This window comes from Gymnodraco acuticeps, unplaced genomic scaffold, assembly GCF_902827175.1.
Source record: "Gymnodraco acuticeps unplaced genomic scaffold, fGymAcu1.1, whole genome shotgun sequence".
Classification (NCBI taxonomy): Eukaryota; Metazoa; Chordata; class Actinopteri; order Perciformes; family Bathydraconidae; genus Gymnodraco; species Gymnodraco acuticeps.
The window spans coordinates 1-24,103 of NW_022991262.1; the positions used below are offsets into that span (position 1 = coordinate 1).

General features: G+C 38.9%; 5 protein-coding genes and 1 long non-coding RNA gene across 12 annotated transcripts; 4 read left to right on the forward strand and 2 right to left on the reverse strand.

Annotated features, from left to right (window-relative positions):
• Positions 1–288: 288 nt before the first annotated feature.
• Positions 289–3,629, reverse strand: LOC117562044. 2 transcript variants are annotated; one of them, XM_034239811.1, is made up of 4 exons: positions 2,988–3,629; positions 1,652–1,774; positions 1,162–1,224; positions 289–708 (listed from the first exon to the last, which is right to left on the reverse strand). In XM_034239811.1, the coding sequence occupies exons 1-4, from the start codon at positions 3,255–3,257 to the stop codon at positions 382–384; spliced, it is 783 nt and encodes a 260-aa protein (XP_034095702.1). In that variant the 5' UTR covers positions 3,258–3,629; the 3' UTR covers positions 289–381. The 2 variants fall into 2 exon arrangements, with proteins under 2 accessions (XP_034095702.1, XP_034095703.1); XM_034239812.1 differs by lacking the exon at positions 1,162–1,224.
• Positions 3,630–6,036: 2,407 nt separating this feature from the next.
• LOC117562045 lies at positions 6,037–7,819 on the forward strand. The gene is made up of 5 exons (XM_034239813.1): positions 6,037–6,137; positions 6,340–6,557; positions 7,016–7,160; positions 7,235–7,344; positions 7,451–7,819. The coding sequence occupies exons 2-5, from the start codon at positions 6,396–6,398 to the stop codon at positions 7,760–7,762; spliced, it is 729 nt and encodes a 242-aa protein (XP_034095704.1). The 5' UTR covers positions 6,037–6,137; positions 6,340–6,395; the 3' UTR covers positions 7,763–7,819.
• A 1,658-nt stretch (positions 7,820–9,477) lies between these two features.
• LOC117562042 (tyrosine-protein kinase Lyn-like) lies at positions 9,478–12,923 on the reverse strand. The gene is made up of 3 exons (XM_034239810.1): positions 12,513–12,923; positions 11,311–11,442; positions 9,478–10,393 (listed from the first exon to the last, which is right to left on the reverse strand). The coding sequence occupies exons 1-3, from the start codon at positions 12,652–12,654 to the stop codon at positions 10,191–10,193; spliced, it is 477 nt and encodes a 158-aa protein (XP_034095701.1). The 5' UTR covers positions 12,655–12,923; the 3' UTR covers positions 9,478–10,190.
• On the forward strand, positions 11,327–14,168 carry LOC117562041 (target of EGR1 protein 1-like). Of its 4 annotated transcripts, XM_034239807.1 has the most exons (4): positions 11,327–11,456; positions 12,667–12,860; positions 12,940–13,033; positions 13,146–14,168. In XM_034239807.1, exons 3-4 carry the CDS (start codon positions 12,983–12,985, stop codon positions 13,935–13,937), a joined length of 843 nt encoding a protein of 280 aa, XP_034095698.1. In that variant the 5' UTR covers positions 11,327–11,456; positions 12,667–12,860; positions 12,940–12,982; the 3' UTR covers positions 13,938–14,168. The 4 variants fall into 4 exon arrangements, with proteins under 4 accessions (XP_034095698.1, XP_034095697.1, XP_034095696.1 ...); XM_034239806.1 differs by lacking the exon at positions 11,327–11,456 and having other exon boundaries at positions 12,626–12,860; XM_034239805.1 differs by lacking the exon at positions 11,327–11,456 and having other exon boundaries at positions 12,626–12,843.
• Positions 14,169–16,263: 2,095 nt separating this feature from the next.
• On the forward strand, positions 16,264–18,276 carry LOC117562040 (uncharacterized protein C22orf31-like). The gene is made up of 4 exons (XM_034239804.1): positions 16,264–16,293; positions 17,273–17,380; positions 17,667–17,902; positions 18,015–18,276. The coding sequence occupies exons 1-4, from the start codon at positions 16,264–16,266 to the stop codon at positions 18,241–18,243; spliced, it is 603 nt and encodes a 200-aa protein (XP_034095695.1). The 3' UTR covers positions 18,244–18,276.
• Positions 18,277–19,895: 1,619 nt separating this feature from the next.
• LOC117562043 lies at positions 19,896–23,947 on the forward strand. Of its 3 annotated transcripts, none has more exons than XR_004571479.1 (4): positions 19,896–20,053; positions 22,831–23,354; positions 23,461–23,568; positions 23,674–23,947. It is a non-coding gene; the product is annotated as an uncharacterized LOC117562043 (long non-coding RNA). The 3 variants fall into 3 exon arrangements; XR_004571480.1 differs by lacking the exon at positions 19,896–20,053 and adding an exon at positions 21,238–21,412; XR_004571478.1 differs by lacking the exon at positions 19,896–20,053 and adding an exon at positions 21,238–21,395.
• Positions 23,948–24,103: the final 156 nt, after the last annotated feature.

The following is a 24,103-nucleotide window of genomic DNA, read 5'->3' on the forward strand; positions in this document are numbered from 1 at the left end:
AATGCATCCATGTCTTCCTTTATTCTATTCAATATTACATCTACACCAGATTGACGGAGGTCTGCTGATTTAGCCATCGCAAGTAGCCTAATAGCAGCCAGCTTAGACCTGTATTTTGGATTTATATTTCCTAGGGTGTAGTACACCATTAACAACTTGTTCTTTTGATGAAAAGGATCCTAGTGGATTACAGATCTCTATTTCGTCTGTATACAGAATAATCTGCAGTGCAATTTGGTTTCTCTGAAAATAAGGGATGAGATTTTAAAAAGAGAACCATCAACAAGGTCATGAAAAAAAACCTTCACTGCACCTCTGGGGTACCTCTTCAATCATAGTCAAAATCCTCGGATGTAATAGGAACTGCTCTACACTTTTTGACTAATGGTACATAATAAAATAATTTGTCTTTGATGACAAAATCTGTTGATCCTCCACGTTTCTTCCTGCATATGGTTCGAGCAATTGGAATTTCCTCTGCATCCACACAACAAAACTGCTTCCTAATAACACTGTTCTGGCGAAATGTTGTTGAAACGTTAGCAAAGGGGTCAATGAAACTGTCAAATATATCCATTGCATCTTTCCAAGTTGATTGGTTGTACTTCCTGAATTCTTCTTTAGAACTTCCTTCATCTGCGTCCTGAGGTTGTCCAATAGTGATGATTGATACTGCTGTACCCCAGCAACAATGTCATTCATGCCTTTCTGAAAATGAGAGATTGAAAGCGATGTGATCAATCTTTGATGTTGGTAAACATTATCATGATCACTGTAGCTTTATGTGATATACAGTTTTGCTTATGACATAGACACAACAGTAAAGTGGATAACAAAGCACTAAACTGAACTCGGCCATCAGTGAACCACTATTAACTGCTAACTGTGTACAGTAGGTAGCCAAATACTGTGCTCTGGTTCTCAAGAAAACTAGGTCTAACTTAATATATGGCTACACTGTGTCTGTTATAAATTGTAATAAATATGGGAAATCCCTTACTGGGTTAGTCAGAGTGAATGGCTTGAATTTCTGGATAATAAATGCTCATTTGCATTTCTTTGTCGCACACAAAATATTTCCCTGTTAATATGTTCTGAGAAGCAGATCACACATGGGCATAATGCTTTTAGTCGAAAAAGGTTACATAGGAAGCATTTTACCTGTGACAGACGATGCTTGGATCGGGCATTGATAACAAAGGCAGTGGCATGTGTTGTCAGATCCTACAATACAAAATGTAGTAACTTGACATTTGCAGGTATAACATTACTCAATGTGACAGAAATATATAATCTTTAAATGTATGCACATCTGATGATAAAAAACTGGTGACATGTGGTGAGCAAAGATAGATAATTAATATTTGTAACTCTGACCAAAACATATCAAACATTAGTACTCCAACAAGACAATAAGCCATTCTAACTCTTTATGTGTTCATTTAGTTTTGCTAGTACAGCACATAGAAATACATCTTCACATATACCTCTATGTTTTATGAATCATTTGGTGAATTTAAATGAAATATTTCAACATAATATTGATATATAAATGATATGCTAGGCCAATATTAGCCACTACTATATCGGCCTGACCTTTATTTAGCAGCCCTTAATTTTCAGTAGATAGTCAACAACAAAGAAAACATACTTGGTGCACTGTGACAGCTCCATCTTGGTCGATGCCCATTTGCTCTTCAACTGAGTCAGGTGTGTGAAGGTTCTGATCCTCGCTGCTGGAGTCGGCTGGAAGCTGATCGGGTTGAATGTTGTCCTGTGTACAACATATCAAAGAAACAAGATTGTTTGAAATTGTAAAAAATTAAAAAATTAGCTTCACTAAAAGAGCAATTTAAATATGTAATTCCTTTCTATCTAAGATTATTTTCACATTAAACAAACTTTGGGGGTAAGAGTTATTTCAGCAACAATTATTAACTGTAAGCCGTAGCACTTTATCCATTGTCTGGGTAACACTCTTTATTACATTTTTTCAGTCCAGAAAACAAAACCATGAAACTTTTTTTTCTAATCAAATCTGAAAATCTATTTATTTTTGTTTTAAGTTTAATAGTGGGTAAAGAATTTGAGATTTATTTCTGATTTGCTAAAACTGTGAATTCAACAAATCATGTGCAGATCCTGACAGGGATGCATGCACCTTGCAGAATATTGCAGAGTGAAAAAGTGGAAAACCATAATTTTTGTGATTTACTGTTTTAGTAACTGTGGCCGAACACCAACGTAATGCATATTTTTAACGGTTTTTTCATCCCCACAAAAACACTACATAGCTAACTGCTGAATTAAAAATATATGGTTGACAGATGCCGCCTGCTTGTAGCCTAGCAGATTCATTAGTTAATGCTAAGGGATTTATAATAACTAAATGTGGCTGATCAGTATTGGCTTGATTGAAAAGTTTTGATTGAAAAGTTTATTAACAGCTTGTATATTGGGTACAGTACAGTACAGCTCAAAACATACAATTGTTAAGGGGATGCAGACCAGAGAAAGACTTTCGTCTTGTTTACATCAGGGTCCCCCATTTCCAATTCATCATGTCATTTAAGACATATAAGACATACAGATGGCTTATTTACAATTTACATACAGGTGGTTTTTTACATACAGATTGCTTATTTACAATTTTCTACAATTTTCATTTTAGATTTCGTTCTAATACATCCTAACCGGACATTTAAGACATACCAAGTCTACAGATATACAGTTAGTAACAGAGTCTAAAATGCGAGTATATACATAGATGGGGGGGGGGGGGAAGCTGTCCATTGAACGACAGGTTGAGATTTGTACCATTACCGGGGCCAGTTTTGCAATGCTCTCCCCCGAAGGTGCTCTTTAAGAGATAGCTAACGCTATCTGTAGCATCACACAATGTACGAAACTAACCCTGTATCCGAGTGGCCACGTGGCCCAAAACACTGTAGCTAACAATCTTAGCTGAATTAGCAGACGTTACTTACTTTTTGCTGCGGTCCTTGGGTTTCCTCCTGTCGGTTTTCATCTCCACGTGTGGCGTCGCCAGGTCTGGTGTCTTCAAGAAGATGTTGAAAGTGTCTTCTCTTTACATGATGGTAGAATGAGTTGTACACTCTATATTCCTCAGTGCATCCATCAATGCCACAGAGCAACCTGAAGTCAGAGCTGCGACTGTGCAGTCGATTAATATGGCTCAATAATAATTTCAGTGAAAAAGTTATAAAAACGCAGCAGATAACGCACCGCCAAAGCATCGTGAAATCTTCCAAAAGTTAACTATATTAAAACGTTTCTGCAGCAGGCCATGTACACGTTGGGGAAAATAACTAATGAAGTGGGTTTATCACATTCTCTAGCTGTATGGGGGAGGCCGGTGAGTCGTCTTCCTATATATATATATATACACGTCATAATAATGCCTGGGAATAACTTGTGGAATGATGTGCATCTAGAAACAGATGTTTGAAATGTTACCTATGACCGCATCAGTTATTAATATTCCTAATATTTGCAACATATAAAATATCTCTGTCACCCCTCTTTAAGAAATGGTACCTTCCAATGGGAACCGCGAAGAGGGTCCGTTAAGGGCGTGTGTTAGGTCAGGTGCACCTAGCTTCAGGACGTTGCTGGCTAGCTTTTCTTCAGGCAGAAGACTGAACCTCTGCAAGTGATTGAACATTAAAACTACGCCATGGATGAAAATGGAAGAGATATCACATGCTTGGATCCTATAGCAACTGCAGCATTAAAAGGTAATGTAATTTTGTATTTTATACTGCACCTCTCCAGCAAGCTTTACATTATTTGAATCGGTTGGACTTAGCTAGGCTGGCTACATATCTAGTTAACTTAGCTAATATCTACTGTAAGCTGTTAATAACTGCACAATCGACAAATCGTGGTTAACATTTTAGTTGATACTGTTTTATTGCCAGAAATAATGTCAAGAAGCAAATGAGCCTTCCACAACTGACAGTAAAGTATTTAGCATAGCCATCTTTGGCGCCCTTCTTTGTTGTACACTAGCATAGCCATCTTTGGCGCCCTTCTTTGTTGTACACTAGCATAGCCATCTTTGGCGCCCTTCTTTGTTGTACACTAGCATAGCCATCTTTAGCGCCCTTCTTTGTTGTACACTAGCATAGCCATCTTTGGCGCCCTTCTTTGTTGTACACTAGCATAGCCATCTTTAGCGCCCTTCTTTGTTGTACACTAGCATAGCCATCTTTGGCGCCCTTCTTTGTTGTACACTAGCATAGCCATCTTTGGCGCCCTTCTTTGTTGTACACTAGCATAGCCATCTTTAGCGCCCTTCTTTGTTGTACACTAGCATAGCCATCTTTGGCGCCCTTCTTTGTTGTACACTAGCATAGCCATCTTTGGCGCCCTTCTTTGTTGTAGACAGCATTTACAAATGCGTTGTTGTATGATAGTGCAGTGCAGGCTATTGAAACTACACTGTCCTTTGGATATAAGCAGGCTTGGGACGTAAATTATGCTTATTTGAATAAAGATTTCAAGGTAAAGACACTGTTTTGAAAATAAGTTTAACTGTGTTTGCTCTTAAACATCAAGATTTGTTTTATTGTACTATAAAATATGCTGAAAATGTATAACTTTTATAGCCTATGAGATTTTACACATTTGTGTTATGGATTTATCCTAACAACATGCCTCGTTTATTCATTTCCCTGGTGCATTTTCATTTGGCCAAAATAACTTTAACTCTGGATGAACCTATTGTAACAGCAATTTTTTCAATCAATTATAAGTAAGTGCAATACATTTTTTAATGTTAAAGAAAATCTTGTGAAGCCAGCCAGAAATGTACATTACTCTTTCATTTTATGTATTTAGATAAATATGTTATTAGTTGCTTTTTACCTTATTATTAACTGTGTGGTTAAATGTGTTTTCAGCTGCTAATATAAGCACAGACATGCTGCCCAGCCTCTCTAAGGAGGACTTGCGTGATCTCCTTCCCGGGCCTGAGCACTTCAGAAGAAGAAGAACCATTTGGAGACTCAATCATGATGAAAATGAGGTAATTCCAGATTCTAACATTTGAGGGACTTTAAACCGGTTACCAAGTAAGCCTTTCCTAGTCATCATGCAGTTATTTGAAGTGGAGTTTTTTGGTTGTGTTGATTTTTGTTGTTGTCACAGCGTAGTGCTCTTTTCATTGTAAATACCATTTTATATATATATATATGCATCTTTTATACAGGGCCAGGAGACAGACCTGTGTAGACCGAGTACCTCCCATGGGACTTGTGATTTCAGCCCTATTCCTACCCCCAACCTTCCTTGTTTCCCTCCTCTTCCTCCTCTTCCTCCTCCTGCCCCAACCCCTCTCCATCCCCCGTCTTTTCTCAACCCTCCTTCTCCTCTCAAAGCCCACAACCCCAACATGGTGCCAGCAGAACCGTACAGCTTCCCAGTCCACTGTATGTCTTATACACAGACACAGAATTGGAGCAATCACGAAGCACCTTTTCTGAAAAGCAGCGTGCTGGAGAAGAAGGAGACTACGTCCTTTCCAAAGATCTTCGCTGTCGATTAATCAGGAATACAGTCACAAGCATGCTTTCCATTAAAAGAGCAGCTGGGGATGACTTTAACTATCCATGCAGCCGTGAACTCACTGTAATGGCGAAGCGTCTGCTTGAGTACTACCCAATGCTTCGGGACAGATCTCAAACCAGTAGAGCTGAGTGGGTATGTCACTATTCAAGTTTTCAACTCATGGTTCAGACAAAGCACTGCAATCATTTGCCTATCAAACTGGGAGTGATGTGTTTTATCCAGTTCAATAAGAGCTCTGTGCAACTGCTTGTATGGTGTATTTTGTTTGATACAAGTTTGTTTTATGTGAGTTATAACAGAACCTGTTGTATGTCTGTCTTGTAAGGAAACTGTGAAAAAGCAGCTTTTGAAAAGGGTCCAGAATGTGACAACCCCCAAAAAGAAGCAGGGTTCAACTCCTTCAAGAAAGAGGCCTAGGAGTTTAAGCTTTCAAAGCAGCCATGAGACGTACACTGATGAGACTGATGAATCCACCGCATCAACCTTGATCTTGGAGAGATCACCACCATCTCGATGCAGCACCCCGGAGGCTGAACAGTTATGTGGTAAGTACATAAATTGAAATAGTAGATAGTTAAATCTCTTCAAGAAAATTTAATAATATCAATAAGTTATTTTAGAACCCTTTTTTATTCAAGATTACTCATCTATGTTTGCCCTGTGTCAGTCACTATGGCTGTTTGTGTGTTAATGTCTCATTTCAACTTTAACATCAGAAATGAAAATAGTGGGGTTTATGTTTTCTAGCATCAGAAACGGAGAGCCCACAGACCCAGGCGAGACACTATAAGACTCTACAGGCGATGTATAAAACTAAGGCCAGACCGAACAAGATGGATGTTGCTCAGCTCCTGGACCTCGAAATCCAAGCGAGAAGGGCCTTCATTGACTCTGATGTTACAAAGGAGCAGGACAGGCCTTCCAAGATTCTTAAAGCTTATCCTTGCTTTGGAGAACTGGATCATGTAAGCAAATGTTGTACAACTATGCTTCCTAATTCAGATAACGTTAGACCAAATTTGAAATGAGAAATGGTGTGACAATTAAATCAGATCTGTCTCATTATTTATAAATGAATGACTCAAATATGCTTATTGAATACAAATATTTATTCTGCATAGATATATAAAAACCCTCCACTTATTTAAAAATAACTAATTTCACAAATGTGCTTCTGATACACACAACATTATTTTGTTAGTATTATTGGTCCACAATACGTATTTAAAAATAGTGTGTGCATAAGACATACATTTGCAAAAAAACACATGTTTCTATGTGCATATTTTTGTTAAGTGACCATTTAAATCACATTATACACATATTAATCTTTTTTTGGAAATGCAGTTATGAGACGAATTACTAACCTTTGGAATGTAGATTTTAATATTTCTTCTACATATTTTCTCTCTCGTTGTTTTAGCTAATGGATGAACTACGGCGGGTCCTCAATCAAGGCAACTCCCACTTCTTAACGGAACTTAAGACCCGGTGGGGGACCTTTTGTGAGAGGGCACAGTTTTATGGAGTTTTCAAAAAGCTCATGAGGCCTCCGCAGCTTGACAAAGGTGATTATTATCTCTGACCATGTCTGTTTATTAACTGACTGCAGGAAACGGAATGACACTTTTTTTTTCAACAGTAAAGCACTCAATTGCCATGATGAAGGCTTTACCAGAGATGTTCCCATCACCTATGGCCCCACCCAAGAAGTTAAGGCACGCAAGTGAGGCTGTGCTCCACGTCCTTGAGGTAAGAAAATGTATAAGAATTTTCTCATGTCGATACAAAGAGTGAAATGTTGTGATCATATTTGTTTCCCTTTTTGTGACGATTTCTTTGTCTGTTTTTGTGTCAGTCTGCAGAAGACCCAAACACCTTTCTTCAGACACGACCACTTTCCAGCCCTGTTGTCATCATCTGCGAAACCAACTGTATACTGGCCATTGGAACCATGCCCGTGCTCATCTTCCCAAAAGAGGACATTCATGAAAGCGTGATGTATCTCATGGCATGTTATTACACCTTTCACCTCACCTATCCTAAGTGCATTGCAACACTCCTGTCTGTGGTGCAGACAGAAGTCCTCTTGGACGCCATTCACGACCGTGACATGACTACTTCATACAAAAAGGCTATGGCCGACTGGAAAAAGTTCATAAGTGATTAGGGCACTTATATATGAGGGGCCGCTAGGGACAATATTCAGAAATACCGTTCACTTACACATGTGAAACACTCTCACACACACAACTGAAACCAAAATAATTTACAAACATATGTAAAAATCTCTCATATACACATATGAAACGCTCTCACACACATGACATCCAAAGTTATTCACATATGAAACGCACTCACACACGTGAAACGTACTCACACACACACCTGAAATGCACTCGCATACACCTGAAACGCCCTCACACACACACACACATGTGAAACGCTCTTACACACACATGAAACGCACTCATATACACATTAAATGCGATTTCAATATGTTGTGTGAGAGGGATTTCAGTTGAAACGGAAGGCATCTCGCCTTTTAGAAATGTGCGCTTCTTCGCAGTTTTTTTTTTTTTAAACGACTTCCTTTTCAACCGAGATGCCTTCAGATTCAACTGAAATCCCTCTCACACAACATACTGAAATTGCATTTCATGTGTATATGAGTGCATTTCATGTGTGAGAGCGTTTCATATCTGTGGGAGAGCGTTTCGTGTGTGAGAGAGTTTCAGGTGTGAGTGCGTGCGTTTCACATGTGTGTGTGAATAACTTTGGATGTCATGTGTGTGAGAGCGTTTCATATGTGTATATGAGAGATTTTTAGATATGTTTGTAAATTATTTTGGTTTCAGTTGTGTGTGTGTGAGAGTGTTTCACATGTGTAAGTGAACGGTATTTCTGAATAATGTCCCTAGCGGCCCCTCATACTTATAGTCCTATTGAAAATTGTTCGCTGAGTCAAAAGTGTCATGAGATTTCACTTGTGTTGTATTTTACAGTGAAAGAATGTTCTCTTTTTTTCTAAAGACATATCTGATGACTGACCTTTACTACGCAGTTTGAAAACAATAAAAACATTAAAAGAAATCATTTGAGACTCATTTTTCTTTAAGCAAGCAGTCAAAGTTTATATCTTGATAGGATTAAAGATTTTTGAAGGTTTTGTCTCTACGTTTCTTGGTATTTAGCCTTATTTTAAGAATAGCACCGAATGCTGAATTTAAGTAGATTTTTCTACATATTAAGAAAATAATTCTTAAATCTTATCTTGTATCTAGACAAATATACCTGTTTAAAGTGAAGCTGCACTGGATTTAAGAAATGTTGCCTAACATAAAATAGAATTTTGGGACAATAGCAGTAGAATATGCTGAATTCAAGCACATTTTCCTTATAATAAGATTATATTCCTTCCTTGCATCAATTCAAATGTACTTATTTTTGGTTTAAAAACACTCGTTTTAAGATATATGTAGATATTTTTAGGCTAGATATATTTACTTGTTTTAAGAAGGTCTTGGCAAGTGAATTTTTCTTGTTCTGTTGGCAGATAATTTTTCTTATATTAAGTAATATATTACTCATTTTATTATTTATTTTACTTGTTTTTTTAGGCTTAGTTTTTGCAGTGTAGTAATTCATCATGTCGGAATTTCTTGAGCCAAATGTACAAAGACATCTGACACAAAATGTAATTACTGCAATTACGGCTATTTCAGCCAATACAACATTTCCACAATCTCATCTGAAATATCAACAAGTATCATTGAAATGCGTATTAAATAAATAAAAACCGTGTTGTTTCAATTTTCCAAAATAAAGTTTATTTTTCCTCTACATTTAAGGTGAATTCTAAATATGAACCAAATATACCAAGAGTCACAATATGTCAAAGCCAGACATTTAATTATATAATAGCCCACTATATATGTACAGTTGAAATAATACAGATAACATATTCACACCAATTAAACAATTAAACAAATGCTAAATAACTTCAATATGAAGTGGGGTTCAGAGATGATCAGGATATTCAAGAAACAGTTAACAAACAGAAAATGATTAAAGAATATTTTGTTAGAGATTGAAGAACATTGTTAGAGCAGCTTACGAAATAATAAGTCATGAAATGTGAAATTCAGTCATTTACACTATATAAAAGGAGAAATGATTGTGTGAAGTCAAACAGCTAATCGTAAATACAGCATGGCCCTTTTTCAATTGTTGCCACATTATATACACATCCAGTCTCTTTTAGGCAGCTTTTTGGACAGGAATAAAGACATTGTGTCCTAGCATTGCAAACTCTTATGTATAATGTCACCTATTTGTTCTGTCCCTTTCAAACATACATTGAATTTGAGATGGTCAGGTACTGGAATAGCACATACACTTTGAATAGTACAGTACGGTAAATCCAGGGAAATGTTCTTAACAGCAAATATATAAGAAACACATTGTAAACATGTATAGGAGCACATTTCAAGATTGTTAGGGCTTTAGACATTAGTCTGGTATATACAAAATATTACAACTATAACAACACATCCAAAGCAGCTCCAAATATAATTTCTGGCTGAAAGTGTCCCTCTCTATGGTTGTTGCTGGTATTGTCCCTCTGTGGCGGTGTAGAAGTCGTCCAGGACACTCTGCAGGTACTCGAAGGTGGGCCTGTCTTCAGGTTTGTGCTTCCAGCAGGACGTCATGATGGCGTAGAGCTCGTCAGGACAGCTGTCAGGCTGAGGCATCCTGTAGCCGCGCTGCACCGAGGAAATCACCTCTCCTTTGGTCATACCTGAGGAGAACACAGGCAGGCATGCAGGTGAGAATCTAGGATTGTTTAGAGCAGGGGTGTCCCAACTACGGCCCGGGGGCCAACTGCGGTCCGTTGTCCATTTTAAATTGGCCCTCAGCTAATTGTAAAAGCATAATGGAATATGGCCCACATCTGAAACTTGTGCTTTTCTTATATTGCACTTCTTAAATATATATGTATATGACACAGTAGTATTCGTGTGTTCATGTAACCAATTTTCAAATAAATTCAGTCAATTAAAGTTGAAAACATTTTCTAACAAATCTTAGTTGATAAAAAAACGCCCAATAACTTACTTACATATCAAGTTTCAAATATACCTTTCCTCTTTCCCCTTATTATAAGCAATCTGAGGCTTCTGTTTTAAGAGATGAGTTGTCAACACTTTTTGTAACTAAATAAATGAAACCCGATGGAAAGCTGTGATGTAGGCGTTTTTTTCTCTTTAAGCATTTCAATTATCAAGAATAATTTACCTACATTTGATTGATTTTGCTAACTTATAACTTAACTTATGAGGCAATAAACCTCACCTCTGGTGGGGGGCCCAACCCTTTATATGCTTTTCTGTATGTGGCCTTCAGTGAAAAAAGTTTGGACACCCCTGGTTTAGAGGGACAACACACATACTCTATATAGCCACGTAGTCATTAGCTTGAGTAAAGAATCACCAGTAGAGGACGGTAGATATTCAAAACACAATGACTCCAGTATTGTGGAAACCTCTTTTACTGTAGTCACCACGTTTGTCTTAGTCAAATTGTTCGTTATAAGTAAAGCTACGCAAGTTATTTAATGGTATTTTGTGCATTATTCAAAGATCATAACACTGTAGTTTAAAAAAAATTCAAATAATATAAGTAGTACAAATAGGCTACTTAGGTTTTTTTTTTTACCTGGGTAGGGGCATTTCCCGTATGTTATAATCTCATAGAGCAGAACTCCGAAGGACCAGATGTCTGACTTGATGGTGAAGGATCCGTAGTTGATGGCCTCTGGAGCCGTCCACTTGATGGGGAATTTGGCTCCTGAGCATGACATGGTAAAAAACATTAAATATGCCGTTCATTTAGTATCTAACAAAACCAGCTGCTTGACATGATCATTGGCTCAGTGGCTTTTGTGCTACCATGAACATACTGTAGGAGAAAATCAAACTCTTCAAAACCATTGACCATTAATCCAGTAAGACAACTTTGGGAAGATTAAATTGTATCTTTTTAATCTTCCATAAACCAATCATTACTGAATTTTCTATGAAAATTGTTGTTACAAAATGCAAAACACATGAAGTTACACTATCAATGTGTGTAAAATCGTTTTTTGCAGATAAGTGCATAAGATGTCACTGAAATAAAATTTTTTTGAAATGCCAAATGATTTGCTCTCATCATAATTGCTTTTGCCATTAGTTGTTTACATCTGAAAATGTTTTAACCTTACTGCACTGATCAGCTTAGTGATAGACAGTCATAGCCTACTAGGCCAAGGAGTTGGTAGAGTATGGCCATAAAACTGCAAATCTATGCTAAAGGTCACAACTAATAAACGCCATTAATTCTGCTTACAGTAAAAGCCTGTGAATGGTGGCTCTTGTATGTTCAGGAAACTGACACTGAAAAACATTAAATATGCCGTTCATTTAGTATCTAAATTCAAATCAAATTCATCTGCTGAATGGAAAAAAACTCCATATTTCCACGTGTATGACCCATACTGCAATGGAATATGTAAATGAAGGTCAGAATAAAAACCTGCGTTTATTTGTAATGTTCCTATGAAGGGAGTTTCAGTGTTTCCTGGTTCCAGGTCAGTAATCATCAGGTTTATGATGACACATAGATACATTTTCACACACTAGACTGGTGTTAGTATGAAAGGAGAAAGAATGGTTTAAACCTATGTTGGTCACTGAGTGGTTTATTTTAGCTTGAAAAAGTAGAGGAACTGGCAACTGAAACCAAAAGTCTGGCTCTTGAAACACACATAGTTCATCAATTCTACTTCGATTTTTATTTTAGGTTTTTCAAAAGTATCCCCCTGGGAGTCAGCTAAATACTGAAAAATAACAATGGACATTCAAACAGAAAAAGTATACCCTCTCTGGCAGAGTATTCGTCGTCCTCTATAACTCTTGCCAGTCCAAAGTCAGCGATTTTGCAGAGCAGACTCTCTGACACCAGGACATTGGCTGCTCTCAGGTCTCTGTGGATATATTTCTTATCCTCTATATACGCCATGCCCTCTGACAGATCACTGCGGTCAAACCTCCACCTTCAGCCACCTGAAGAAGACCACTCCCCCTGAAGATCCCCACAGAAAGCTGTGGCCAAACCTCCACCTACAGCCTCTATAAGGAAACCTGCACAGATGTTATCCTACTGCCATGTGGAGACCTGAGTGGAACAGCAAGGACCAGAGAAACACACGCAGATATAGTCCTTCAGTTAATATGCAAACATATTTCTGTGTTATTAAAGCTGGCTCTCTGTTTACATTCTGTTCACTTGTTCTTCTTCTCACAGGTGTTTTCAAACGTTGTGAAAGACTGAGCTCACACTCCTCAACATGAACCTGACTGACTGTGATGATGCCTTCATGAAACGAGAGAGCTCCACTGTACGTACAGTATAGCAGTATGAGATTTCTTAACAACACTCTGAGTGTATTGGGATTTTTAATGGAAGTTCGGTGATGAATTATATTTGAATGCAACACCTTACACTTCCAGATCTACCAGGAGCTGCTTCAGGGCCCTGAGGACAACTCCTTTTACAACAGCTCTGTTCCAGAGATGCTTCCTCCTCCTCCACATCCTCCACCTTCACCACCCCTCCTGCTCATCGCCAGAACTAAGAGTGCCCCACCCCATCTCAGCAACCACCACCAGTTTCTCCTGCAGCCACCGCCTAAGAGGAAGAGACGTAAAGAAAAAAGGAAAGGTAAAGGCGAGGCAGCGGAAGACGGTGCCCCTCAACACAAAATCCCCCACATGGCGGTGGATCTGCAAGAAACGCCAGATGAGAAGCAAGGGGCCGAGTCATCCTCAGAAAAAGGGTCTCTAATGGACACCCAACAGAATGAACGAGAGAAAACAGACATCGAGGGGAACGGAGTGAGCCAAGACAACACACTTGAAATAACACCCACTACTGATGACAACGCAAAAACCAACACAAATGGTGGTGAAGAAAGCAGAACAAAAGATGGAGGAAGTGAAAAATTAAGCGAGAGATCGTCCAAGACTGAGCAGAAGAAGAACGCCGACTCAGGATCGCACCGTGCCGGGTTCGACGCCTTTATGACGGGATACATTTTTGCCCATTCATGTACCCTGAACAAGAAGAAAGGAGTGGAAGCTGTAGGGAAGGAGGAGGAAGAGGAGTCCTGGGTTCCTTCGTGTCTCAATAAGGTCTACCTCAGCGGTAAATCTGCTCCTCTCAACGTGGTTAAAAGCACCTTCTCCAAATCATCCAAGGCCCATGTGGCGAAGATGGAGATGGTTTGGGGAAAGAAAGTGTAGTGTCCACACTTGAACACAGTATTTAAGTGTTTATATTAGGGCTGCAACTAATTATTATTTTAATTAGTAATCTGCAGATTACTTTTACGATAAACTGTTTGTTCAATAAATTGTCCAAAAATAATAAAAAAGGAACAACCTCAAAAGACTCAAAGTCCAAGTGATTCAATGTTTTGTTGAGTCCAAACCTATGGTCCAAACCCAAAGATGTTGACTTTAATATAATATTTAACAGAGAAAAGCCAAGATCTAAAAACTGCATTTTCTGGCATTTTTTCCATGGATAATTACTTAAAGGATACATCAATAATCAAAGAAGTTGGTATTTTTTTCTCTGGATGCACCTATTGATTGGTCAATTACTAGTTACAACTCCAATGTACATGTGCAGGTTCAATATCAATAATTGTTTAGCCTGCCAACAGTTTGGCTCAACTATTTGATGGACAGTGCTGAACCCCAGAGGGATGGGTAGATCCCCTTCCTCTGTCACTATGAGGTTGACCATTTCTGTTTTTAGTGACACATTTTGACAATTATTGAATAGATTGGCTTGGAATTTGGTCCATGCCCCCCCCCCCTCCCTCAGGATGGATGGATTTAAAAGAGTAATCCCTAACTAGGGAACCAGGATTTTGTGTTGATTTTTATTTGCCATGTTTTAAGAATGATGGAATAGGGGGTCAGTTTGCTTGTGGAACAACCTTTCAGTCTGGCAGTGTTGAAATGTAAGTCTGTTTCTCATGCTCTATACTGTTTTTATTTCTTTGTAAGACTTTTGTACATTTGTACCTACTATTAATAGTATTAAAGACGGTAATAAAGTGCAATTCAGTGGCAGCTGTTTTGATCAAGCCAGGTATTGTTTCTTAAGTTTCTCTGGAAAGAGCCAGATTCTTGATTTGCATTCATTCTTCATTTTTAGATGTTTGTATAATTACCTTTTACAGGAGTTACCTTTTGAAAAAATAAATGTATGCTCTTTAAAAATGATCATTGTCTTTATTTCATTATTTACTTAGTGGTTTTATCTTGAAGGATGATTAAAACAAAATGCCATAATATAACCCCTTGCTATAACCAGCACATCATTTTTGTAATCGACTGTCCATGGAAGTAATAGTTAATATATCAGCAGTGTGGCACCAATTGTACCACACTCACAAGTTGACATCCCATTTTAAATACGTTTTTAAAACGTTTTTGTTTGTAGATACATTCATTTTTATTGTGAACTACAAGATTGATAATCATTTTATTTTTTAAATGTTTGCAAACTGACTACAGTGAAAGTTGGTGTATAGCTCCTTCACAGGATAAACCATTTGGTCTTTAGTAACTCAGCCTGTCCTCTGGCGCCACCCTCTGGACACATATTTTCTTGTTTCTGTTTGTGTGATGGAGAAGGAATTACATTTGTTTGTTGTTACAAATACTTTCAGTTGAAACAGATTCCTGGTGACAACATTGTTTGGAAGTAGTTCAGCTTGAACACATCACTGAGGGTAAAGTATGTCACAGAACACAGGATTATTTAATAGAGGTGTTTTCATTGAATTCAATATCAAAGCAATCACGTGTATATAATGGGGTGCTAGGTGTTGACCGCTGTGGATCACACTGGTTGTGTTGTTCTTGTTGTCTCCTGTCCCACTTCAGGAAGGCCATACACCCAGGAAGAGCCCTGCCCTGTGATATCAAAAAAAGGCAATGTACAGAGATTAAATTAGTGTAAATCTTCACATGAAACTTTTGTCAAAAAAACAATCATGAAAGAGACAAACTCTGTCTTTAATGTTCTACTTAACAAAACACAGGTCCTTGTGTCCAGTTGCCACAGTATGGTTCACTCAGAGGAAAATATAAACAAAGTCTAGTTTATATTTTACATGATGATTGCAATGAAATCACAGCACGTAAGCATTTATATATTTATAGTTAAACACGTTTTATATCAGACACTGGAAGCATTCAGATCTGTAAATTCATATGAAGACATGGACTTCATCTCAGGCTGATTGTACTTTACATTTGAGATCAGATGTTTCATTAGCTCAACTTGCTGTATTTGAGTAATGATCAGACCAACAACAACATCAACAGGTACGTAGGCCAACCACTAATAGTTCAATAACAAGTGTTTTCATAATTTCTTTCCATAGAGGTTTCGTCTTTAGGTTAAAGATAACGATAAACCATGTATTGATATTTGTCTCTGCTGCACATTGTGATTTATCTCTAAGCTAGCAAACTGAAAGCTGCGTGTTATACATTTCCAGTTTAATACCAGTTATATATCTACAGATTCAATATTTATGTTTACAAAATGGACGTAGAGGATTCCATGGTTGCTATGGTTTGACGCAGGACTAGCGTCAATATCGGATCAATATTTAAACCATAACAACCTGAAAACTACCTGAAGACGGTCACGAAAATATTTTCTCCGCTTTCACTCGACGATTCTGCCAAATTATCGCTTCTTCTCAAGTCTTTTTACATCCCGACAAGAGTCAGAGAACCCCTGAGAGTTATTACAGCGAGAAAACACACTTTAATTATGGAAAATGTAAGATTTCATAACGTTGAAAGTCCCCGTTGTTTCCAATGTGCTTTGCCGTCGACATTTTCAGAAACCTCACAGTTTACTGATGTTTATCAAATCATTTAGTCTCCTGTAACGATAAGTAGGCCTACCATTAAACAGTGTAACTATCAGATTAAGGTCAAGTATACTGTGACGACTCAATTAATACATCTTTGCATTAAAAACTACCAAAAATACACATGCATTCATCAAAACTAGGCTATATGACAATATTAACAAATAAATGTTGTATCTAATACAAATCATTTATATTAACTTTTTAGGCTATATCACCCAGCTTCAAGCTGAAATACATTCATATTGTAACTTTGAATCAAGCTAATTAAAGTCACTCACTTTAACTTAGCATTATTTCCATCATATACATGTGCAATATTATATGTTCAAACAATAAACAGACATATGCTTATTATATAACATTGTAATCACGTCACATATGTGTCACTAAAGCACAATATTAACTGACATGAGGGCCTAAAGGTGGCTCTTGTTTTGTTACCGGACCTGTCTCGTCTTGAGGAGGTTTTCAGACTTTGATTATGTTTCATGTTTCTTCATTTATGATTTTTATCCAACAACCACATCCATCTTTGGCAAGTTAATCTTCCAGCACATAAAACTATAACACATTTGATTTGTATACTACGACATGACAACATACTTGAAAAAGGTCCATCCTGCATGTACTTGTAGAGCCTCATCCTAACATGAGTGTGTGTTGTTGCAGGGTCGAGTGCCCGTCCTCCCGCAGGACAACCAGACAGGAAGGAGAGTCTCTGCCCGCCAGAGGAGGCCTGCAGTCTGCAGACAGTGTCCCTGCTGCAGGGACAACCAGGTGAGACATCTGATCCTCAACTCTGTTCCTTGAAATTGTACACAGTTTAATCCACAAGATTGTTTGACAGGTTTACAAAAAGGTAAACACATAGTGGAGTATATTGTCAATACTAAATAGTTTGAGAAGGTCCATTGTACAGGACTAATGCCCCAAATACTCACATTTCAAGTAATCCTCTGCATCTGATGTAGATGTTTCCTCTTGTAAAATGATAAAAGTATGTTGTTAAGTAAGAAGTTTACTAGAGTCTGACATCCTCTCGTGTTTTGCTGACCTTCTCCAGGTGCCACATACAAAGCGCCGGCGCCCTGCTGCTTCTGCAGACCTTCCCCAGAAAAGGAAGCAGACCTCCGCGGCTCTTCCTCCTAAACCTGCTGACCTGCCACCTGTCTCTAATGTGGCCTCCAGCCCCCGGACCTCCAATGCTCCCCTGCACCTCGAAGACCCTATCAGGATCCACAACCGCTCAGTCGAGGAGTACCAGCTCATCTACCATGAAGTTGTGGATAACATGCTGAGGTACGTTGCGTCACAAATGAGTCAGTTCATTTACAGAGTTTCCACTCTCTTAGAAATCTATCTCTCTATTTTCCTTCATCATAAAGATTTATTTTTGTGTTTCTCCTCTCAGGTTCCCGGACGGTCGCCTGCGTCCATATAGTTTGGGTCTGGGTCGTCGTATCAAGCAGAAGCTGTGGGAGCGACTGGACCGTCCGATGTTCACAGAGACAGTGGATGAAGACGGTCTGGTTCATGTGGACGTGTCCTACGGTGCTGGAGTCCAGCCTCCGCTCTACAACGTGGATGTTTCGGGTGAACCAGAGCCCGAATATCCACCAGCAAAAAGGGCAAAGCACTAAGACACACTCTCATAAGCTGACATGTCTAATAATACTGTAGCTTTAAGTTTAGTTTAGTTTTTTTTAAAGTATGGCAGATAAGTTTAAGTTTATTAAGTGTAGAGATACGTTTTTAGTGCCAAGCATAAGTATTATGTGCTAAGTCTTTAGTTTTAAGTATTTAGTAATAAGTATAAGTCTAAAGTGTTAAGAGTAAGTGTTTAGTTTAAGTTTTTAGTTATAGTAATTTGTTTGAAGTATTTCATATTAAGTGTTACGTTTTTAGTGCCAAGCACAAGTATTAAGTGTCAAGTCTTTAATTTTAAGTATTTAGTAATAAGTATAAAGTGTTAAGAGTAAGTGTTTAGTTTAAGTTTTCTGTTTAAGTACTAAGTTGAAGTATTAAGTATTAAGTATTTCAATTCAATTAAATTCAAAACCTTTATTTATACAGATAAAACCCATTGAGATCATAGACCTCTTTTACAATGGTGACCTGTTTCAATTAGTTCCAAACATTAATACAAACATGACAGAAAACAAAGGACATTATATGATACTACAGTTTGTATACTAGTAGCATTTACAGACACCAATATTTTCTGATTGTATAGCGTCTATCCTAGCTTTAAAAACATGAAATGGAATCAAACTGCTTAGCTTCCATTCCTTTTGTAGACTGTTCCATGCTAGCGGCGCTGCGCATCTAAAAGCTGTATTTCCTAATACAGTCCTAGCAGTTGGCACATGTAATACAACCACAGCTTTAGATCTCAGGCAGTAGCCATTTACAATACGCTGTGAGATCAGGGAACAGTATTTAGTGTTAAGAGTAAGTGTTTAGTTTAAGTTTTCTGTTTAAGTACTAAGTTGAAGTATTAAGTATTAAGTATTTAGTGTTTAGTTTAAGTATTTAGTAATAAGTTTAAGTATTTAGTATTAAGAATAAGTATTTAGTGTTAAGAGTTAGTATTTAGTTGAGTTAAGTTTACTTTCATTGATCTTAATGTATCTCACCACTGATGAATTGTCTTCCTCTGAATCAGTTCCTGCTCCTCTGTTAACAGTCTTCTTACTCCAGCTTCAGCCTCAACAGCAACAGTTATCACCTGCCAGAACACCTGCTCCACCCTCCAGCCTCCACCTGTTACTTCTACCAGACAAAACATCAGCCTTGAGCTGCAGCCTGTGAGATGACAGACTCCTCTCCACCTGCAGCCTCTGTCTCTCTGTTGCCTACATCCTCTACCAGCAGCTTCAGCATCAAACTGCTGCCTCACTCTTCACCTGCAGCCTCTGTCAGCAACCTGCAGCCATCTCCTCCAACTGCACATTCTGTTGAATAACTGATGGCTGAACCTCCATCTACAGCCTTTGCCAGTGCCTATACCTCTCGAAGTGAACTGCTATCCGAGCCTCCACCCACAGCCTCTGTCAGCAACCTGAGCTTCCGCCTCCACCTGCAGATTCCTACAGCCATCTGAAGACGACCACTGGGGGAGTGGTCGTCTTCAGATGAAGATCCCCACAGAAAGCTGTGGCCAAACCTCCACCTACAGCCTCTATAAGGAAACCTGCACAGATGTTATCCTACTGCCATGTGGAGACCTGAGCTGAACAGCAAGGACCAGAGAAACACACGCAGATATAGTCCTTCAGTTAATAAGCAAACATATTTCTGTGTTATTAAAGCTGGCTCTCTGTTTACATTCTGTTCACTTGTTCTTCTTCTCACAGGTGTTTTCAAACGTTGTGAAAGACTGAGCTCACACTCCTCAACATGAACCTGACTGACTGTGATGATGCCTTCATGAAACGAGAGAGCTCCACTGTACGTACAGTATAGCAGTATGAGATTTCTTAACAACACTCTGAGTGTATTGGGAAGTTTATTAAGTGTAGAGATACGTTTTTAGTGCCAAGCATAAGTATTATGTGCTAAGTCTTTAGTTTTAAGTATTTAGTAATAAGTATAAGTCTAAAGTGTTAAGAGTAAGTGTTTAGTTTAAGTTTTTAGTTATAGTAATTTGTTTGAAGTATTTCATATTAAGTGTTACGTTTTAGTGCCAAGCACAAGTATTAAGTGTCAAGTCTTTCATTTTAAGTATTTAGTAATAAGTATAAAGTGTTAAGAGTAAGTGTTTAGTTTAAGTTTTCTGTTTAAGTACTAAGTTGAAGTATTAAGTATTAAGTATTTAGTGTTAAGAGTAAGTATTTAGTAGTAAGTATAAGTATTTAGTGTTTAGTTTAAGTATTTAGTAATAAGTTTAAGTATTTAGTATTAAGAATAAGTATTTAGTGTTAAGAGTTAGTATTTAGTTGAGTTAAGTTTACTTTCATTGATCTTAATGTATCTCACCACTGATGAATTGTCTTCCTCTGAATCAGTTCCTGCTCCTCTGTTAACAGTCTTCTTACTCCAGCTTCAGCCTCAACAGCAACAGTTATCACCTGCCAGAACACCTGCTCCACCCTCCAGCCTCCACCTGTTACTTCTACCAGACAAAACATCAGCCTTGAGCTGCAGCCTGTGAGATGACAGACTCCTCTCCACCTGCAGCCTCTGTCTCTCTGTTGCCTACATCCTCTACCAGCAGCTTCAGCATCAAACTGCTGCCTCACTCTTCACCTGCAGCCTCTGTCAGCAACCTGCAGCCATCTCCTCCAACTGCACATTCTGTTGAATGGCTGATGGCTGAACCTCCATCTACAGCCTTTGCCAGTGCCTATACCTCTCGAAGTGAACTGCTATCCGAGCCTCCACCCACAGCCTCTGTCAGCAACCTGAGCTTCCGCCTCCACCTGCAGATTCCTACAGCCATCTGAAGACGACCACTGGGGGAGTGGTCGTCTTCAGATGAAGATCCCCACAGAAAGCTGTGGCCAAACCTCCACCTACAGCCTCTATAAGGAAACCTGCACAGATGTTATCCTACTGCCATGTGGAGACCTGAGCTGAACAGCAAGGACCAGAGAAACACACGCAGATATAGTCCTTCAGTTAATAAGCAAACATATTTCTGTGTTATTAAAGCTGGCTCTCTGTTTACATTCTGTTCACTTGTTCTTCTTCTCACAGGTGTTTTCAAACGTTGTGAAAGACTGAGCTCACACTCCTCAACATGAACCTGACTGACTGTGATGATGCCTTCATGAAACGAGAGAGCTCCACTGTACGTACAGTATAGCAGTATGAGATTTCTTAACAACACTCTGAGTGTATTGGGAAGTTTATTAAGTGTAGAGATACGTTTTTAGTGCCAAGCATAAGTATTATGTGCTAAGTCTTTAGTTTTAAGTATTTAGTAATAAGTATAAGTCTAAAGTGTTAAGAGTAAGTGTTTAGTTTAAGTTTTTAGTTATAGTAATTTGTTTGAAGTATTTCATATTAAGTGTTACGTTTTTAGTGCCAAGCACAAGTATTAAGTGTCAAGTCTTTCATTTTAAGTATTTAGTAATAAGTATAAAGTGTTAAGAGTAAGTGTTTAGTTTAAGTTTTCTGTTTAAGTACTAAGTTGAAGTATTAAGTATTAAGTATTTAGTGTTAAGAGTAAGTATTTAGTAGTAAGTATAAGTATTTAGTGTTTAGTTTAAGTATTTAGTAATAAGTTTAAGTATTTAGTATTAAGAATAAGTATTTAGTGTTAAGAGTTAGTATTTAGTTGAGTTAAGTTTACTTTCATTGATCTTAATGTATCTCACCACTGATGAATTGTCTTCCTCTGAATCAGTTCCTGCTCCTCTGTTAACAGTCTTCTTACTCCAGCTTCAGCCTCAACAGCAACAGCTATCACCTGCCAGAACACCTGCTCCACCCTCCAGCCTCCACCTGTTACTTCTACCAGACAAAACATCAGCCTTGAGCTGCAGCCTGTGAGATGACAGACTCCTCTCCACCTGCAGCCTCTGTCTCTCTGTTGCCTACATCCTCTACCAGCAGCTTCAGCATCAAACTGCTGCCTCACTCTTCACCTGCAGCCTCTGTCAGCAACCTGCAGCCATCTCCTCCAACTGCACATTCTGTTGAATGGCTGATGGCTGAACCTCCATCTACAGCCTTTGCCAGTGCCTATACCTCTCGAAGTGAACTGCTATCCGAGCCTCCACCCACAGCCTCTGTCAGCAACCTGAGCTTCCGCCTCCACCTGCAGATTCCTACAGCCATCTGAAGACGACCACTGGGGGAGTGGTCGTCTTCAGATGAAGATCCCCACAGAAAGCTGTGGCCAAACCTCCACCTACAGCCTCTATAAGGAAACCTGCACAGATGTTATCCTACTGCCATGTGGAGACCTGAGTGGAATAGCAAGGACCAGAGAAACACACGTAGATATAGTCCTTCAGTTAATATGCAAACATATTTCTGTGTTATTAAAGCTGGCTCTCTGTTTACATTCTGTTCACTTGTTCTTCTTCTCACAGGTGTTTTCAAACGTTGTGAAAGACTGAGCTCACACTCCTCAACATGAACCTGACTGACTGTGATGATGCCTTCATGAAACGAGAGAGCTCCGTATGAGATTTCTTAACAACACTCTGAGTGTATTGGGATTTTTAATGGAAGTTCGGTGATGAATTATATTTGAATGCAACACCTTACACTTCCAGATCTACCAGGAGCTGCTTCAGGGCCCTGAGGACAACTCCTTTTACAACAGCTCTGTTCCAGAGATGCTTCCTCCTCCTCCACATCCACCACCTTCACCACCCCTCCTGCTCATCGCCAGAACTAAGAGTGCCCCACCCCATCTCAGCAACCACCACCAGTTTCTCCTGCAGCCACCGCCTCCATATGTAGATTCTGACAGACACTGCTGACAGCCAAACCTCCTCCTACAGCTTCTGCCAGTGCACCTACGTCTACACCTCTTGAAGCCAACTGCGGCTGAACCTCCACCCACAGCCTCTGTCAGCAACCTGAACCAGCACCTACACCTCTCGTACACTACTGCCATCCAAACCTCCACCTGTAACCTTTGCCAGCCGCCTGAAGACACCTCCTCCACCTGAAGATCCCCACAGAAAGCTGGGGTCAAACCTCCACCTTCCGCCTCTATAAGGAAACCTGCACAGATGTTATCCTACTGCTATGGTTGGATCTAAGTGGAACAGCAACGACCAGAGAAACACTGGTAAATATGATCTTTGAGTAAACATGGGAAAATATATCTGTATAAAAATAGCATGCCTGGGCTGGGCTTCTGTTTATATTCTGTGCACTTCTTCTTCTTCTCACAGGTGTTTCCATACGTTGTGTGAAAGACTGAGCACACACTCCTCAACATGAACCTGACTGATTGTGATGATGCCTTCATGAAACAGAAAGAGCTCCTCTTCCTCCCACTTGTACGTAGAGTATAGCAGTATGAGACATTAAGTCATGGGATTTTTGATGGAAGTTTGCTGATGAATGCTATTTTAATGCAACACCTTTTCTTTGTGTTTCTCCAGGCCTTGTTGGACTTCCAGATCAAGAGATGCTTCCTCCTCCCTATCGTGCACGTTCACCACCCTTCCTGCTCATTGCCAGGACTAAAAATGCCCCTCCCCATCTCTGCAACCACCAGCACTTTCTACGCATGCCGATTCATTGAAGGCCAAAGATTGCAGAGACGCTCCACCCGAGACTTCAGTGCCTTACTTTTCCAACAACGCCCCCTAATACGACGTCCAATGTGCTCTTTTAAGCCTCTGCACTGTTTTACAATAAATTAACTATTGTCTGCAACCATCTGATCAGTAATTTGAGACCAGAATAATTTGTATAAAACAGATCCTAAGGATATGATTGTTTTTGTGTGTTTAAGTTGAAGTGTGTTCCTTTGTCATGGTATATTAATTATTAGTCGCCACTTATTTAGGGTTTATATTAATACATTAA

Coding starts and splice junctions, on each gene's coding strand:
- LOC117562044 (XM_034239811.1), bottom strand. CDS start 3,257: ATGCTTTGGCGGTGCGTTATCTGCTGCGTTTTTATAACTTTTTCACTG. Junction 1,775..2,987: donor CCCAAGGACCGCAGCAAAAA/GTAAGTAACGTC, acceptor TGTTGTACACAG/GACAACATTCAACCCGATCA. Junction 709..1,161: donor CCAAGCATCGTCTGTCACAG/GTAAAATGCTTC, acceptor TCTCATTTTCAG/AAAGGCATGAATGACATTGT.
- LOC117562045 (XM_034239813.1), top strand. CDS start 6,396: ATGTATAAAACTAAGGCCAGACCGAACAAGATGGATGTTGCTCAGCTC. Junction 7,161..7,234: donor GCCTCCGCAGCTTGACAAAG/GTGATTATTATC, acceptor TTTTTTCAACAG/TAAAGCACTCAATTGCCATG. Junction 7,345..7,450: donor CTGTGCTCCACGTCCTTGAG/GTAAGAAAATGT, acceptor TTTTTGTGTCAG/TCTGCAGAAGACCCAAACAC.
- LOC117562042 (XM_034239810.1), bottom strand. CDS start 12,654: ATGGCGTATATAGAGGATAAGAAATATATCCACAGAGACCTGAGAGCA. Junction 11,443..12,512: donor CGAATACTCTGCCAGAGAGG/GTATACTTTTTC, acceptor TGTCATGCTCAG/GAGCCAAATTCCCCATCAAG. Junction 10,394..11,310: donor CGGGAAATGCCCCTACCCAG/GTAAAAAAAAAA, acceptor TGTTCTCCTCAG/GTATGACCAAAGGAGAGGTG.
- LOC117562041 (XM_034239807.1), top strand. CDS start 12,983: ATGAACCTGACTGACTGTGATGATGCCTTCATGAAACGAGAGAGCTCC. Junction 13,034..13,145: donor TGAAACGAGAGAGCTCCACT/GTACGTACAGTA, acceptor TTACACTTCCAG/ATCTACCAGGAGCTGCTTCA.
- LOC117562040 (XM_034239804.1), top strand. CDS start 16,264: ATGGACGTAGAGGATTCCATGGTTGCTATG. Junction 16,294..17,272: donor AGGATTCCATGGTTGCTATG/GTTTGACGCAGG, acceptor GTGTTGTTGCAG/GGTCGAGTGCCCGTCCTCCC. Junction 17,903..18,014: donor GTTGTGGATAACATGCTGAG/GTACGTTGCGTC, acceptor TTCTCCTCTCAG/GTTCCCGGACGGTCGCCTGC.